Source organism: Tachysurus fulvidraco, chromosome 22 (assembly GCF_022655615.1).
Source record: "Tachysurus fulvidraco isolate hzauxx_2018 chromosome 22, HZAU_PFXX_2.0, whole genome shotgun sequence".
In the NCBI taxonomy this organism is placed as follows: domain Eukaryota; kingdom Metazoa; phylum Chordata; class Actinopteri; order Siluriformes; family Bagridae; genus Tachysurus; species Tachysurus fulvidraco.
In genome coordinates, this window is record NC_062539.1 from 15,861,231 (window position 1) to 15,877,468 (window position 16,238).

Consider the following 16,238-nt stretch of genomic DNA (forward strand, 5'->3'; position numbering starts at 1 on the left):
TGAATTGGGTTGGGATATCTGATATTGCACACCTATAACTTTAACGTACACCGATAAGGAAGGTGTGCCGAATAAAGGAAGTGTACAGGGTTTAAAAATGCCAGCACCACTGCTGTGCATGACACACTGAAGCACCATTATTTGTGTTGTACCGTGGCTCCCTTACAATAAAGAGGGTCCAGGGACCTTATAAAGTGACTCACATGGTAGTTAATAAAATCTCAAGCAAGTGCATGTATTAACTAGACAAACCAAATAGTTGTGTGTGTTTATTATCACTCTGGTGTAAGTTCCAAGCACCATAACCAAAGTTGTCCCATTTATTATTGAGTTTTCATTCATAGTTATTATCCTGATGGTCTGATGAATGATCAGGAATAAACAGTTAAAATCTAACTGTTCAAATCTAAATAGACAGATTAGAGGTATTAAATATTTATACCTCTCTATGTTGTTTTCTGTCACCCACGCTTTAAATGGTGTAACTAGGTTACCCAAGCGCGCAGGGTGATGGCGTCATCAAAGCGCGACCTTTCCGTATTCGCTGCACGTGTAGCGCAGGAATCAGCAATTATTGTGTTTATGTTTGAGAAATACATTTTATTTTGTTATCGACATGTTAAAGGAAAAGTATTGAAGCCTAGTTTGGATTAATACAGCCATTGGTTTCATACAAATTCACTCAGGTAGGTGTTAATGTGGTGTTATTCCTCTTGGCTAACAAATTAGCTAACAACAAATTAGCATTTTGGTTCAATTTTGTTGACGTTTCGTTCATTTATTAACGTGAAACTGGAGCTAGAAGATGTTTTAATCAGATAAAACGCATAAAGGAGTTGTGTTTCCAGTTTTAGGGTTTTATTTTCTTATCTTTATTATTCTATAGAAGGCGAGTAAACTTAAAACATGCTAAATGACTTACATCCGGGTTCTTAGTCTGTATACTGTATATAATGTACATCTATAAGTCAGAATTCTGGGTTTATTTAATGTTGTTTTCTTAGAACAAACTCGTTATTTAGATTTCAGTGTCCTTAAAAAAAGCAAACGAACAACAAAAACAAAGGTTCAAACAGGTTTAAAGTGTAATATTATAGCTGGGACATCAATGTCACGTGAACCACGTGACTCTTAACAACAACTGGTGACTTTACACCGAACTTGAGAAGGTATTTAGGTTAAAGTATAAATCTGCAGCACGTGTGAACATAATACTGAACAACAATAGTCATACATTGATGTTGCATGCATATAGAAGAATATTATGTTGATTGTGTCGTTTTTAATCTTGAATGACGTTTATAAGGATGCTTCTTCCCAGTACAGGTCAGTAAGCAGCATGGCGCAGCACTGGGCAGGAGGCCACACTGCCCCGGTGCTGTGCGTCGGAGCCGCAGGAGGAGGCGACGGATTTCTGGCGTCGGGGGCCGAAGGAGGCGAGGTGACCGTGTGGACTCAGGAAGGAAAGCCTCTCTCACAGCTGCGTTTGACCTCTCGAGACGATGTCACGTGTACGGTTTTCTCCAACGCGGCACCTGGATTGTTGTACGTGTCTCACGGTGAGACAGTGAGCATCCTGGACCCACGCAGTCTGAAGAAGCCGGTGGAGGAACTCAAGGATGTCGGTGAGGACGAAATCAACTCGCTCTCGGTGAGCGAAACGGGCGCCTCGCTGGCACTGGCGGACGATTCCGGGGCTGTCAGGGTGGTGGACTTACAGACGGGTAAAGTGAGCCGCACTCTACGAAAGCATACCAACATCTGTTCTTCCGTCACCTTCCGACCCCAGAGGCCACAGAGCCTCGTGTCCGCCGGATTGGACATGCAGGTGAGAGGGACAGATTTTACAGCAGACAAAATTACAAGATTAAAACCTAATGATGGGATGAACAAATCATTATCCCAGGAAAAGCAGATTCTGTAATTACGTGATGCAGAACTTGGTCTGGCTGTTAGTCTGGACTGTGTTTCCACAGGCATATTAATTGACCTGAACGACTGCTATACAGTAATTCTGTAATAAAGGAAATGACTGGACTTGAGTGGAAAAGGGACTGCGGTGTAGAGTGCAGCACAAAAACACACAATATATCTCTAACAACCAGAACACAAGTGAGGCTAAAGGATTTCACTCCACTACATTAGATGACACTTTGTGTGTGTCAGCCGTTCTAGGTTTATACAGCCTGTAAGTCATAAAACTTCAACAAAGCCGAACAGTTCCTAAGAAGACGCTTTCTTGGACGTGCTATTTATCGGTAATCGATTTTATAGACCCATATTAGGAGACTGAATGTCCTTATCTCCCTGCAGCTGGGGTTTGTTTAGCTGAACCTATTTGTGTCCTGGAATTTCATCCTCAAGGTTAGATGCCTTAAAACAGACCACGTGTTCGGTACGACAAGGTGCACAGAGACTGATGGAAATTTGAGAGAATTATACAGAGGTGTTGAAGATCAGTGATAATGTCGATCGAGTTAAATCTGGTCACGGTCAGACGCTCACGTTGCTTCCATCTAACTCAGATACACAACTTTCCTTGTTTTCTGTTGTTTAGTAAACAATTCAGACTGAATGCTGAAATGACATTCAGCCTTACAACTTAAACAGCTTTACACTCATTTAGAAGTCAGTGTTGATGTCTTGCATACAAATCCCACTAATATAAAACAGTAACTGTGTTTACCACAACCAGAGGGTATGAGATCATGCAGCCTCCATGTGCTATCGGAATGATCATAAATACAGGATCAGTGCGGATTTGCTGCCCTCTAGTGGTGACACGTCTCATAGCAGTTCGAACCTGGATTCACTGGAATGAAATTTTATTTCTCTATATTCGTTGCATGATACAATGATGTGATCTGTCCTGGCTAAGATAAGAATAATAATTCACAAAAGTTGCTTAGTTTGATTTCTGGCAACCAAAACATGAGACTCAGCAGCATAGTGAGCATTGTGGCTCACTAAGGCATGTTTTCTCCTAAACAGATGCGGAAGCTGGACGACGTTTAAGTTTTTCTATATGACCGTCTTATGCATTTTACATTTGAATGGAGTTGACATTTAACACAGTTCTTATTTCTCTTTCTCTAGCTGATGCTGTGGAACCTGCAGAAAGCTCGTCCAGTGTGGACCTACAGTCTACAGGAGGCGACGGAGGAAGAAGAGAGATCCCATCAACGAGCAGGTCAGCTTTTCAACCCGCCTCTGGCTCACTGTGTCAGCGTGGCAGCGTGTGGAAACATTTTGGCGTGTGCCGCAGAGGACGGGCGCGTACACCTCGCCCGCGTGGGTGCCGGTTCCAGACTTGAGCAGCAGGGGGCGATAAAGGCTCACAGTCAGGGAGCTTCTCAAGCTCACTTCCTTAACTTCATGCCTCATCCTTACTGGCTGGCCACCGGAGGCAACGACGGAGTAGTGGCACTGTGGGATATCAGCGAGGAGCCTGTTGTGGCAGGAGAGGTCAAGGCCAAGGCGCAACGCAGGAAGCCCAAAAACAAGACGTCAAAGCCGGCGACTCACGAAGCGCAAGAGGGAAAGAGAAGCGAAGAGGAGCTCGCAGAGGAGGCTAGAAGTATCGACCCGAGTCGGACGAAGATGGCGTCGAAACTGAAACTGGCCCACGGGGAGAAGGTGAACTGGGTGTGTCCGGCTCTTCTAAAAGGACAACCTAGCTTACTTGTGGCGGATCAGAGCTCCAGTTTATCTGTGTACTCTCTGTCTGGGCTTTAGCTGCATTTTCTCCATCAACAGTGTGGGGAAAAAGAACTGTTTATCTTTATTTATTTGCCTTGTGGTTAAACAAAGGGTGCTTTTAAATACAGAGTACATCAGACTGACTGATTTCTGTCTGCTTATCGTGTGTGTGTGGGTGTTTGAAACTCCAGGGCCGGTTCTTCATACATAGCAACGACATGTCTGATTAATACTTATCATTATTGTGTGTTTAACGTTCCAGTTTTTTTTTTCTCATGCACTATTGAGAGCCGTGTTTCCAGTGCAGATACAGACAGTCGAACCCGCAGTCCGTGGGTCAACGATCGGCTAACGATAATTGTACTGAAGCATCAGTGACGTCATTCTTTCATGAAAGAAGTTTAAAGTAACACCGATAGATGTTTCAGTCAGACACCTTGTTCGATCAAAACGAGAGAATAAACACCAAGGGGGTTCATTTCAGTGTTAACTCTCTGTTCGTAGTTTTTTATTTATTCATTTATCTGTCGTTATTTTACTTAGTTCAGAGACTTGAATCAAAATCGGGGCTCCAATACGGCGAATCGTGTCGGAATAGGACCGGAGCGAATCATTGTGTATCACTGAACAACTTCAGTGGTTTATTATTGCACCAGTTAAACAAAACTCCTTTTTAAAAAAAGTATTCAAAACATCATGGTGTTTTTTATAGGAACATAACGAGTGACGTAGACGAATCAGTCACCGACCTGCCGGATATCGTGTATTCTTTTCATGCCATGAATTATAACATGCGTTTAATTAAAACGAGTTCAGGACACCGATTAAAAGCCGAACATGCAAAAACCACACAGTTTATTTACAGGATTCAACTCAGAGCCTAAGGAGTTAGCGTAAATACACAGTCAAACATTTTAGACGTAAGGCACAAAGCAGGCGCGGAGTGACGTCGAAATAAATGTTTAAACACGGTAACACTCCTGGTACCTTAAAAAAAAAGAAAGTTTATGGTGTTAAATGAAACCCTTCTGGATGAAGTGTGTAGTCTGTATAAATAAACCTGTGTGAATGTTTGGGATGAAGAACCTCACAAAACTGGAACAAAGTAAAGACACTAACTGATGTAAGTGTACTATACAAAACAATACTGTGTAATAAAAGACTTCGAGTCTAAACGCACGACTTTGTAGATTTCTAACGGCGACCCGTTTTGTTTATTCCTCTGTTCATAATTTGGCCAAACTCTTCTCCAAAGCCTCGATTCCGGCGCCTTTTTCCTCGACGCTGCCGAACGCGCTGCACTCCAAAAACTCCACTTTCATGGGCAGCTGAGAGAACTCAAAGTCCTTGCCTTTCTTCCCCAAGTGAACCGTGGAACGAACCGAGCCGTCCTGAGACGAGAGCGCCGCCAGTCGAGTCACTCTCAGAGTGGTTCTGTCGAAATGGACACAGACGAATATACTTAATATATAATTCAATCCTATTTAATTAATGTCTGATTAGAAAGATCAGGCCTCGTGTTCATAAAGACACTAATGATGATCTCAGGGAGCTCCTAATTTAACTTAAACATTTCTAACTAGGAATAATCTCAAAGAAACTCTGAACAAGGACTTTTATCTTAGAGAGGAGGCGGGGCTTAACCCGTTACTAGGAATGACACCTTCTTATAAAGACTGTGATTGGTTGTTTAATAAAATCAGGCACGCTTTTAACATCAGGTCTGTTATAAACCTTCACTTTGTCTTTATGTTAAGATATTTGAGTCTATGTCGTGTAGGGATTATGTTCGTGACCCATCACGTTAGAGATGCGCTAACATCTGCATGTTATAAATGTAAACATCTCTGACACAGAGCAGAAACCTCATAGAGACATATTTCTGTCGCTATGGCATTTCTGCTGTGTCTGAGATCTAATCTCTAATCGGATTGGTGACAAAAATAATCCCTACACGATCTAATCCGTATCATCTTATTAACTCACCATCGTTATTAAATATCGTACACAACACGTTTCTTCTCCTTCACCTTTCAGACATTTTCTACTCTGAGAAACAAACTCTTCATCCTCTTGAAAGTCCTCCTCACTTCTAACACTTTTTAACCTTATGAGCTCTTTCAAGGGTTAAGATGCTTTATGAAGAACTTTTACCTTTACTACCATCTTCTCTTTCATTTTAAGGGGAAACACCAACATTTCTACTCATTTTATTACAATATCATCACGAGGAGGTTCTCTTTACACTAAGGGTATACCGTTTTGAACACTTACAGTTCTTTCTCCAGCTGCTGTTGAATCAGTTTGGCCGATTTCGCCATGGTGAGGTCTATTAAACAGAAAAAATAAATAAGAAAGTGGGAGGAGCCAAAGTTCAATTCTGCGTCAGTGCACTTGTATTAAACTCGTTTTTAATGTGCTCGTGTCAATCTGTACCATTTCTACACAATGTACTGGATCAAGTCTATAAATTCAGGGATTTCCTGAGCCAGATGTTTATGGTATAGAAAGAAATACTTAAATACTTTCTGATTGGTCAGAAATGTTCATTACAAGCTGCATACGTTTTTGTCCAATTCATTTCAACAAACTTTGGAAAAGTAAAGAAGAGAGGAAAAAAAAACCTTGTTTGTTGCAGACTACCAATAAGGTCGGAGTGTTGTTCATCAGCACGCTGTCAGTCAGGAGGAAGTAAAGGAACCCGGCCACGTCCTTTACCTCCCTCTGGAACAGGACGCTGTCCACCACGAACACGATCGCTCTGGGGGGACGAAGACAAGCGGTCAAGCTTCTAAATACGACTTTATACAAATGACATTCATATTGCGATAACTGTTTAGAACTTACGTCGTTCAAAATAAAATTCTACACTATACGAAGACGTCCTGTACGAGTGCGGTTCTTGCAGTAGAACGAAGAATAATTGTCAGGTGTCCAGAAACATTTGGCCATTTTGCGTACCCGTGTGTTCCCATGGCAACTACTAAGAGAGCATTAAAGGTGGGGTGTACGATCTTTGAAAGCCTATGTTGACATTTGAAATCACCAAAACAAACACGCCCCTAACCCAAATGGGTGTCACCCCTGTTTTGATAGCTCCGCCCCACACATACATACGTAACCCAGGCGACTATGACGGCGGAACCTGTTGGGGCGGCTGGCCGAGGGGATGTTTTTATCAATAAATGAACACAATGAGTAATACTGTGGTGATACGAATGTGTTTTTGTAGTACTGTGTGTTGTACCGTGAAAGGTTTAGCTTCTTTCACGCGGAAGACGACGTTCAACACCTAGAACCCGAGTCGGAGGTAACGGCAGGTATCCGCCATGTCAGTGTTTCAATCGCTTTCTGCTAATGTCACACATGCGCATTGAACACTCTCTCCGCCGCATATTGACAAGACACGCCCCTTTCTGCTCATTGGCTACACATTTGTTCTGTTAGTCGGCCCGACTCAGTTTTCTGAAGCATTTTTCAAACATCCTGCACCGCACCTTTAAGATACGTAGTTATAATCAGGGAATCACGTGCTTTACTGTACTGACTCCTCTCTAACCAGGCTTTAGTTCGGTCATCTTTATAGATCACGTTCTCTTTACACAGTACGAGTAGGTCATCGATGGACGCTACACCACATCCGGTCCTGACGAATCAGAATCAGAATCAGAAGGTTTATTGGCTAAGTGTGTTAACACACACAGGGAATGTGGTTCCAGCTGTTTGTGACTCTCAAAAGTACAGACATAAATACAAACCATACAAGACAACGCAGACGACGGAATCTTCCAAAGCGACGTCAACGTAAAACAAAGACAGAGACGTCCCAAGCACAACCCGAGCTTAAAGTGTCCCGAAAACCCTCCAAAAAGGGTCTCGTAGGAATGAACATCATGTCCAGGATTATTACCTGGCTGTCTCCTTGAACTTATCCACAAACTGAGCTCTGTCATGACCAGGAATATCCACAAGAGTCCAGCTGGTTCTCTGTGGAGAAGAAACAGAGATATTTACAGAGAAATACATGAAAAACTTTAAAAACCATGAGTTTTGTCGGGGTTTTATTTGGTACCTTCTCATTTTTTGCTCTGTATGGAGCTTTAGTCTCTTTGATGGAGGTCACAGTTGGGGTGAATTTCCCTGTTAGCAGCTGTAAGACAAAACTAACCGGTTATTTCAATCATTTCTCTAACATTCATGAAATCTAACGCATTAAAACAGCGACATTTTCCTTCCTCACCCGGCTGAAGATCAGAGATTTTCCAGAGTCACATAAACCAACTAGTAAAACTGCGTTTCTTGTCTTCTTAGAGCCCAGAAAAATTTTCAGAAACACTGTAATGTAGATAAATGTTATATTTAGTGGCAATTATTTTTTTTATTTCTATTACAAACAAGCTAATACAGTCACAAAAATATAATAGCTTTTTTTGCTCTTCCTACCCGTATTCCGCCACATGCGCTGTGATTGGCTAATACTTTTCACTCACTACCAATAAAAAAAAGGCTCAGGATCTACTAGCCAAACGGAGCCGGACAGCACTCGTACCAGCCAATCATCGCCAAGAAGGCGGGATTTGTCAGAAAACGATTGGGAACTAGTATATTCCTTGTAGACGTTGCTAAAAGGCCCAAAGAAAGCTTTCTTACCGAATGTAATAATAACAACAGCTACAGCGACAAAAATCCCAATTAGAAATGAAGGGTCTTCTGTTATTGCCTTCACGAGGTCGTCAAAAAATGGCTCCATGGAAAAATTCTCCAAATCTAAGTTCAGCTTCTCCTCCATGGCGGTGCTGCTGCTGCCGCTGCTGCTGACACACGTGTCACAAGTCTTGCGCATGCGCAGGAAACGTCTCACAGCAGCCCTAGAGAATCAGAATCAAAGCAGCCCTAGAGAATCAGAATCAGGTAATTTGGTTCCAGCTGTTTAGGATTCACTGTACTGAAATGTATATTTAATGATATGTGTATTTTATAGTGTATTATATAATGTATTATAATTGCTCAACTCATGAAGAGAATAAAAATAAAGGCTGGTGTGTGTGCACTTATTATGTAAGTGGATGTTTTGTGGGTGTTTCACCGTATTAATTCATTCATTCATTTTCTACCGCTTATCCGAACTTCTCGGGTCACGGGGAGCCTGTGCCTATCTCAGGCGTCATCGGGCATCGAGGCAGGATACACCCTGGACGGAGTGCCAACCCATCACAGGGCAAACACACACACTCTCATTCACTCACACACTCACACACTACGGACAATTTTCCCAGAGATGCCAATCAACCTACCATGCATGTCTTTGGACCGGGGGAGGAAACCGGAGTACCCGGAGGAAACCCCCGAGGCACGGGGAGAACATGCAAACTCCACACACACAAGGTGGAGGCGGGAATCGAACCCACAACCCTGAAGGTGTGAGGCAAACGTGCTAACCACTAAGCCACCATGCAACCTTAACGAATTCAATTCAATTCAATTTTATTTCCATAGAGCTTTTTTTTACAATGCACATCGTCTCAAAGCAGCTTTACAAAACATAAACATAGAACAAAAGATTAATATAAAGATTAATATAATACAAAAAAATCAAGATCAATATTAGATATATTGAAATGCGTTTGTATTTATCCCCAATGAACGAGTCTGAGGTGACTCGGCTGACTGCGGGGAGGAAAAACTCCCTTAGATGGAAGAGGAAGAAACCTTGAGAGGAACCAGACTCAAAGGGGAACCTCATCTTCCTTTAGGTGTCACTGGAGGGTGTGGTTATAAATATACAGTCTGATGAATGTTGTATCAGTGAGGAGATTGTTGTCCTCAAAGACCACATGGAGTTGGTGTCTCCTTTTTAGTACAGCAGAGTCTAACTGGAGCTGGTAGATCTCTAGAAGCCTCAGGATCCTCACAGAGTCACCCTCATCTCAGTGGAGATCCAAAATCTTCAGAAATCAAAAACAGAGGAATGAAACACCTGAGGACATGGCATCAGGCACGGAGTGGTAATGGTTACATCTCACCTTTCTGTTGTGTATTGTTCCTCATACAGCAGAGTAATGCTGGCGTGTACTTTTAAGTGACTTCATATGTGACACAAAGCCAGTTATGGGCTTTATGCTCTGTAAGCCTGTAACATGTATTTGTTCAGTTATCTCAAGCAAAAAAAAAACATGCTTAGAACCAGCGTTTACAGCTGCAGTCTGTAAAAAATACACTACACAAGTGATGCAAAATACAAACACAAAATCTCATCCTTGTTAAATAAACAAGAAGAACGAATAAACATAAACATATTTGCATACGGCATTAATAATATCTATAATAAGCTGTTTATCCTCGAACTCTCGTGCATGGCTCTCGAGTGCAACCCTCCTCCTCGAGTGCTTCTCACAGACTTCAGTTCCAACTCTAATCTAAAACATCCGATCCACCTTTAGATCCTGATTAGTGTCTCCAGAAGAGCTTGATTAGTAGAATCAAGTATGTTAGATGTGGTTTGGAGCTGAAGCCTGCAGAAAGAGGGCTGGAGACCCTCACTCTCGTCTTCAGATTCAGACCAACTGCACAGCTCAGAGCACTAACGGCTACAGAGAAGTCCTTTGTTCTGTAGAACAGCTGATCAAAATCATCAGCTCATCAGACAGCCTTACAGCAAGCTTCACTTTCCGGAAAGGGACAAAAGATTTTCTTCAACAATCTGTCAATATTCTCACCTTCACGTCTGGGGGGATAAATGATAAATGAAAAGATTTTTTTCTGTCACACAAAACATTTCTGTGGCTCTGACTGGAGCACGGACAGACCAGACTTGTGAACATCTTAGAAAAAAAGTAAACAGTAAAATCAGGGATCACAATGATGTATTGATGACAGACAATATATAATTTTATTTATTTTATTTTTTAATGACATTTTTTTGTAAAAGTAGCTAAAAGTATTTGTCTAAATCTAGAATCATTCCTTTGCTTTTTCTCTCTGAAGGAACCCCTGAAGGGTTTAGAATAAAAACTTAGTTCTATGGTTTATTGGATAGTTAGCGGTTCTTATTCTCTATATCAGGTTCTTTTAGGAAATCTCTCTCTCTCTCTCTCTCTCTCTCTCTCTCTCTCTCTCTCTTTCTCTCACTCTATCTATCTATCTATCTATCTATCTATCTATCTATCTATCTATCTATCTATCTATCTATCTATCTATCTATCTATCTCTCTCAATGATAGGTTAATTCTAGCAATCTTAGGAAATATTCTTCTTGTTGTTCCTCTTTGGAAATGATTAAAAGTTCTATTAATGTGGAACCACACAGGAAAGCTTTTCACAAGACAGCAAAAATTACACGTAGAAATCAAAAGAGCTGCTATTTTTGCATCATCTCTTTTAATTGCTCCTGTTTCTCCAAGGCTTTTTTTTTTTTTTTTTTTTTTTGGTTAACTCTGAAAGTGATATTTACCTGTAAATTTTTAACCCATATTTTTTTACTTAGTCACTCAAAAGTTTTTAAATGTACAGTAACTCTACAGCAGAGAAGAAAGTCTTGTGCATTCATATTAAACTCTGTATCTTCTCCACTGAATAGATCGACCAGGCTCACTATCAGGCTCAACACCATACAGAGAGGTGTGAAGAAAGATTGTTTCTTAAGATTAGGATAATATGAAGAAACTACACTTTTAAAACAGAATCAAAATGCTGTTTCAGGACAAACTCTGATCAAGTGACAAACAAGACAAAATAGTATTGCTTATGTTTAAATAAGATTCCTTTTTTTTTTTTTTTGTAAATTGTACATTGGCTGTAAAACGTTTGAGAACTCCTGGTGTCTCATGATAAAACTCTCTTTTATATTGATTTCAGCACCGAATCTTCCTGATGATCTTATAAGGAGTCTTTGCTTTTCTAGATTTCACCCACTTTATTTTTTTTTCTTCTTCCTAACTTATACTGCTCGTGTGAAGTCGGTGCGTCATTACGCGCGCTCCAACCGTTTACAGAGACACTTCAATCCACTCTGGAGGTCGAGCTGAAGAAAGTGGGGGTGGTGTGAGAAAATCCTGCATCTGCATGATTTAGTTCCTCTGTGGGGTGAAGAGCGTGTCGCTGTACCATTGTATAGCCTTCTTGGTTATCTGATTCCTCCAGTGCGGATGTGTGGCTGCGCTTCGCCGCGGCATTGAGCAGAACCTTGGTGCTTTCTCGCAGGACCGGAGCGATGGCGCGCTGCGCATTTTGGAGCACACTGTGTCTCTTCTTCATGTCCTGCGTCGGACTTTCTTACGGTACCACTTTCATCTACCCCTTCCAAGGACTCACACTGCAGCATGTGAGCGCAGAACAAAGCGTCGCCGGACCCCCTGCAGCAGGCATCAGCTCTCAGCGCAGGTAAAACACACACACGCTCAACTTTCTTACTTACTCTCCACGCATTTCAAGCACTAAAGCCTTATTTCCTAGGAATCCATATTCACTTACATAAACGAGTGCCATTAACTGGGTTGCCAGATTGCTCCTAATTAGAAACATTCAAAGCAACTCCAATCTTGAGAAAAGTTGCAGAAAAGTTCACTCCAGCCTTTCTTTCTTTTTTCCCCTAATCTTATTTACAAATCCTAAATGCAGTATGCTCTTCTTTTCCTTATTACTAGGTTAGGATCACCCCGGATAACTGTATCGTTTGTACCTTCACAAGGAATCATGAATATAGTGAACCATTTAAAAAATACACACTTGGGCCAGTTGGTCTACTCTCCAGCACATGCACCTTCTCAGGTAAAACATGTTCCCAAAAAAAAAATTGCTCCGAATCAGTGCCAGAGTCTTATAAGCTAAAGTGGTGAGTAGGCAAATCAGTTCAATGTTCCAAATCAGTTTTGGACTTGACATTAAAGTTACTTAAGAAAAGAACACAAAGATCTTTAAAGAAAACACATCATAAAGCCATTAGAAAAAATCATCTGCCACTTGTTCACTCGCAGAGACGGAACGATTCGGATTCAGAGACGGAATGATTCATATCTGATTCATTTGAACAATTTTAAGTTGTTATTCCACATTAATATTTCTGTATTAACTTTCCAAACAAAATACGTAATAGAGATGTAGCTGAGTACTGATCACGTGTTGTAAACAGGTTCAAATACAGGGATGGATAGGAAGTTCCTGCTGGAACGGAGATCCCTCTGAACACACACACACACACACACACACACACACACACACACACACACACACACACACACACACACACACACACAAAAGAGAGCATGTAGGACAAACAAAATGTAGGACACTTACACATTGAAAAAAAAATAGATGTGTGTTCACTCAGGTTTAAAAAAAAAATGTTTTACATGGAGTTTGAATGGAAACATTACGGTTCTCAAAAAACGTTATGCACTAACAAGACCATTGGCTTTACAGTAAGAGTCGATTGATTCATCCTTAGTAACTGCCTGATCAGAGCCGCAGTGGTTTGATTGCTGCTGCTGGTTTCATTAGAATTTACGAAACAAAACAAAACCTATAAAATCTCTATTTCCAGGAAAAAAAAAGGTCTAAATCCAGTAATCTGTTGTTCGGGTTTAAATTCAGTAATCCGTAATCTGGATCCTCTCAAGGTTTCTTTCTCATATCATCTCAGGAAGTTTTTCCCTTGCTACAGTAACCTCAGTCTTACTCATTAGAGATAAATAGAAATATTAATTTGAATATAAATTGAATATTTTTAACTAACCTACTAACTAGAATAGAATTAATTTGAATTCTTTCTTCTATTCTAACTTTGGAGGCTGGGGTCAGAACACAGGGTCAGACATGATCCAGCACCACTGGAGCAGAGAGGGTTAAGGGCCTTGCTCAAGGGCCCAACAGTGGCAGCCTGACAGCGCTGGGGCTTGAATCCCGAGCCTCTGATCAACAATCCAGGGCCTCAACCGCTCGAGCCGACACCGCGCCAAGCTGTTCACGTGTGTGCCTTAAAATGATCAGGATTAATAAAAATGGCCTGAAATCAAAATAATTACTTTATAAATCTAAACTTAAAACAGATTTTTTGTGTCAAGAGAAATCTGTTTGCTGTTGACTGCGTGTCAGGTGTGTTTATATCAGCGAACTCAGGCATGGTCGATGTTTCTCCAGTTCCTGTCTCGGAATTTCAAATTAGACCCTAGACTCTATTTTACCCCCCTTTTCCGTGTCTGAGATGTTTTTTATTTAACAATGAATTGCAGCTCATTTCTACCGTCTATGCCCATAACATCCAACGATAAATGATAACCAGAGAGATCGTTTTTTATCAATCTGGCCGTGCCGTGCCGCTCCGGAATAATCTTTATAGCGTCAGTCAATACTGTGGTGAACGTTCGCATATGTCGAGCATTTGTTCAGTCTTAGTCGCATGATTAAGCGATGGAATTTATGAATGTTATATTGTTAAAAAACCTGTCTGACCCAAATCTTCTTCACATTCCATGTCCATTGTTTCGTTCCCCCCACAGTTTAATCTAAAGCAGCCTAGAAAATCAGACGTACAGCGTCTGATCTGAATACCGTAACTGCTGGTTGGAGAACCGATGTTAAACATCCTGGAATGCTGAAGCTTTTGTGCATTCATGGGCTCATCATTTCTTATATTTCAATGCAGGAACTGGTGCCAGTACACGGTATCGAAGACGGTGACGTGCCAGGTACATAACGGCACAGAGACGACGGTGCAGAGGGTTTTCCAGGGCTGTCGATGGCCGGGACACTGCTCCAAAGTCATCAGGTAAGAACCTGTATCATTCACTCTTTCATGTGTGAATGCAAAAAAAAAAAAAAACTACTACAGGACAGTTCAGTTAAAACGAATGAGATGTTGGCTCAAGTCTTGAGTATAATCAAATTTTGAAACTAAAAACGTCCCTACAGCAATCCAAAGCCACTGTTGCAAGAATTGTGAATCATATCCAGCTGAAGGTATCCGAATGCAAAGGCTGGAATGGGTTAGATATACAGTACAGTGCTGATTCTGTTGCATTGGTAGTTACAGGACTGTGATCAGGCCTGCGTATAAAGTGGCGTATCGACAAGTGACCGCGCTCGAATGGAGGTGCTGTCCCGGCTTCCTGGGAAGTGACTGCAGTGTAGGTGGGTAAAAAAAATACGATTCATAACAATCACATTACTTACTTTTTTTTTATCCTTTTTTGGACCAATAATCTTGGAGGCTAAAAATAGATTAATAAGCAAATGTTTTCCTATCACCATACATGAAGGTCTCCATTAGTTCATTCATCCATCCATTTTCTACCGCTTATCCGAACTTCTCGGGTCACGGGGAGCCTGTGCCTATCTCAGGCGTCATCGGGCATGGAGGCAGGATACACCCTGGACGGAGTGCCAACCCATCACAGGGCACACACACACACTCATTCACTCACACACTCACACACTACGGACAATTTTCCAGAGATGCCAATCAACCTACCATGCATGTCTTTGTACCGGGGGAGGAAACTAGAGTACTCGGAGGAAACCCCCGAGGCACGGGGAGAACATGCAAACTCCACACACACAAGGCGGAGGCGGGAATCGAACCCCCAACCCTGAAGGTGTGAGGCGAACGTGCTAACCACTAAGCCACCGTGCCTCTCCATCTCCTTTAGTTAATCCATTGATTTTATCCCACGCATCTAATATCATGAGCAGTGGTCACCTGGTAATGTGTTTCAACTCACCCAAAATCCAATCTCGCTTATTCAATGGCATACAAATGTTTCACAAACTCATGTTCTGTAGCAGGAAATCCGTGAAATCTAACATGGATCCATTGTAATAAATTTTCGTGATCCAGGAAGTACATTTTCTCTGAACAAATAGTGATCCTCTTTTTATCTTTGAAGAAAAAATGCTTTTCTGTCCAAGTTAATCTTCACTGTGGATGCTGGAGGCTCTATTTACTTATTGAAATCATATGAAGGGAATTAATACACTCTTAATACAACCTCTGTGGCTCTGCTATAGTTGGGATGTGTCCATTGGTTAATTGTTGCCATGGTTTGAATGTTTTTGAAAATGTTATGGGGTAGTAATGGGTCCGGGTGTATTGTTTCTTGCCATAGTGTGCTGATTAGTGAGAAAAAAGCATTAGGGATGACTGAACCAAAATCCAATTTTGCACTCATTAGTGTGAGGGTTAGGTATGGATGGAGCTGGAGAAAATCCTGCACACAGTTCTTAAGAGTATGCTGGAATTCTGATTCCTACTTATTCCATTATCTCTTCTTGTATCTTGGCCAAGTGACTAAGCTCAAATGTTTCTGTCTTGTACTTTTCCTCTGCAGGCTTTCGGTCATAAGTGCTCCGTGGTTTCACGCTCCTTAATCGAGATTCTTCTGTGTCTTTCTTTTCGAAAAAAGAGTGAGATCATCCACCACAGGCATGGAATATCAGCCCCCCACATGCACACATACACATAGCTCCTTCGTCTTACATTTTAGCCTTCCATAATGCTATACCGTACCGTCGTTTTTCCCTGGTGCATACCTAATTCACGTACTCTC

General features: G+C 41.5%; 3 protein-coding genes across 8 annotated transcripts in view; 2 read left to right on the forward strand and 1 right to left on the reverse strand.

Annotated features, from left to right (window-relative positions):
* The first annotated feature begins 491 nt into the window (after window positions 1-491).
* On the forward strand, window positions 492-3,846 carry wdr53 (WD repeat domain 53). Of its 4 annotated transcripts, none has more exons than XM_047806530.1 (3): window positions 492-686; window positions 1,307-1,828; window positions 3,097-3,846. In XM_047806530.1, the coding sequence occupies exons 2-3, from the start codon at window positions 1,340-1,342 to the stop codon at window positions 3,733-3,735; spliced, it is 1,128 nt and encodes a 375-aa protein (XP_047662486.1). In that variant the 5' UTR covers window positions 492-686; window positions 1,307-1,339; the 3' UTR covers window positions 3,736-3,846. The 4 variants fall into 4 exon arrangements, with proteins under 4 accessions (XP_047662486.1, XP_047662484.1, XP_047662485.1 ...); XM_047806528.1 differs by having other exon boundaries at window positions 1,322-1,828; XM_047806529.1 differs by having other exon boundaries at window positions 1,327-1,828.
* Window positions 3,847-4,537: 691 nt separating this feature from the next.
* srprb (SRP receptor subunit beta) lies at window positions 4,538-8,557 on the reverse strand. Its single transcript, XM_027142740.2, has 7 exons — window positions 8,350-8,557; window positions 7,940-8,034; window positions 7,772-7,849; window positions 7,610-7,686; window positions 6,324-6,460; window positions 5,974-6,028; window positions 4,538-5,133 (listed from the first exon to the last, which is right to left on the reverse strand). The coding sequence occupies exons 1-7, from the start codon at window positions 8,540-8,542 to the stop codon at window positions 4,926-4,928; spliced, it is 843 nt and encodes a 280-aa protein (XP_026998541.2). The 5' UTR covers window positions 8,543-8,557; the 3' UTR covers window positions 4,538-4,925.
* Window positions 8,558-11,528: 2,971 nt separating this feature from the next.
* LOC113640227 (collagen alpha-1(XXVI) chain) overlaps window positions 11,529-16,238 on the forward strand; it is a 40,259-nt gene continuing 35,549 nt past the window's right edge. Inside the window, exons 1-3 of one of the 3 annotated variants that reach the window (XM_047806735.1) lie at window positions 11,529-12,078; window positions 14,339-14,461; window positions 14,726-14,823. In XM_047806735.1, the coding sequence (XP_047662691.1) occupies window positions 11,909-12,078; window positions 14,339-14,461; window positions 14,726-14,823 (391 nt within the window). In that variant the 5' untranslated portion in view covers window positions 11,529-11,908. Of the gene's footprint in view, window positions 12,079-14,338; window positions 14,462-14,719; window positions 14,824-16,238 lie in introns of all 3 variants that reach the window. The other 2 variants (XM_027142620.2, XM_047806734.1) reach the window with 2 other exon arrangements.

Excerpts from the sequence above, each read along its gene's own strand:
- wdr53 (XM_047806530.1), top strand. The coding sequence starts at position 1,340 with ATGGCGCAGCACTGGGCAGGAGGCCACACTGCCCCGGTGCTGTGCGTC. Across the intron at positions 1,829-3,096 it reads CCGCCGGATTGGACATGCAG|CTGATGCTGTGGAACCTGCA; the intron begins GTGAGAGGGACA and ends CTCTTTCTCTAG.
- srprb (XM_027142740.2), bottom strand. The coding sequence starts at position 8,542 with ATGCGCAAGACTTGTGACACGTGTGTCAGCAGCAGCGGCAGCAGCAGC. Across the intron at positions 7,687-7,771 it reads ACAGAGCAAAAAATGAGAAG|AGAACCAGCTGGACTCTTGT; the intron begins GTACCAAATAAA and ends TCTTCTCCACAG. Across the intron at positions 6,029-6,323 it reads GGTAGTCTGCAACAAACAAG|ACCTCACCATGGCGAAATCG; the intron begins GTTTTTTTTTCC and ends TCTGTTTAATAG.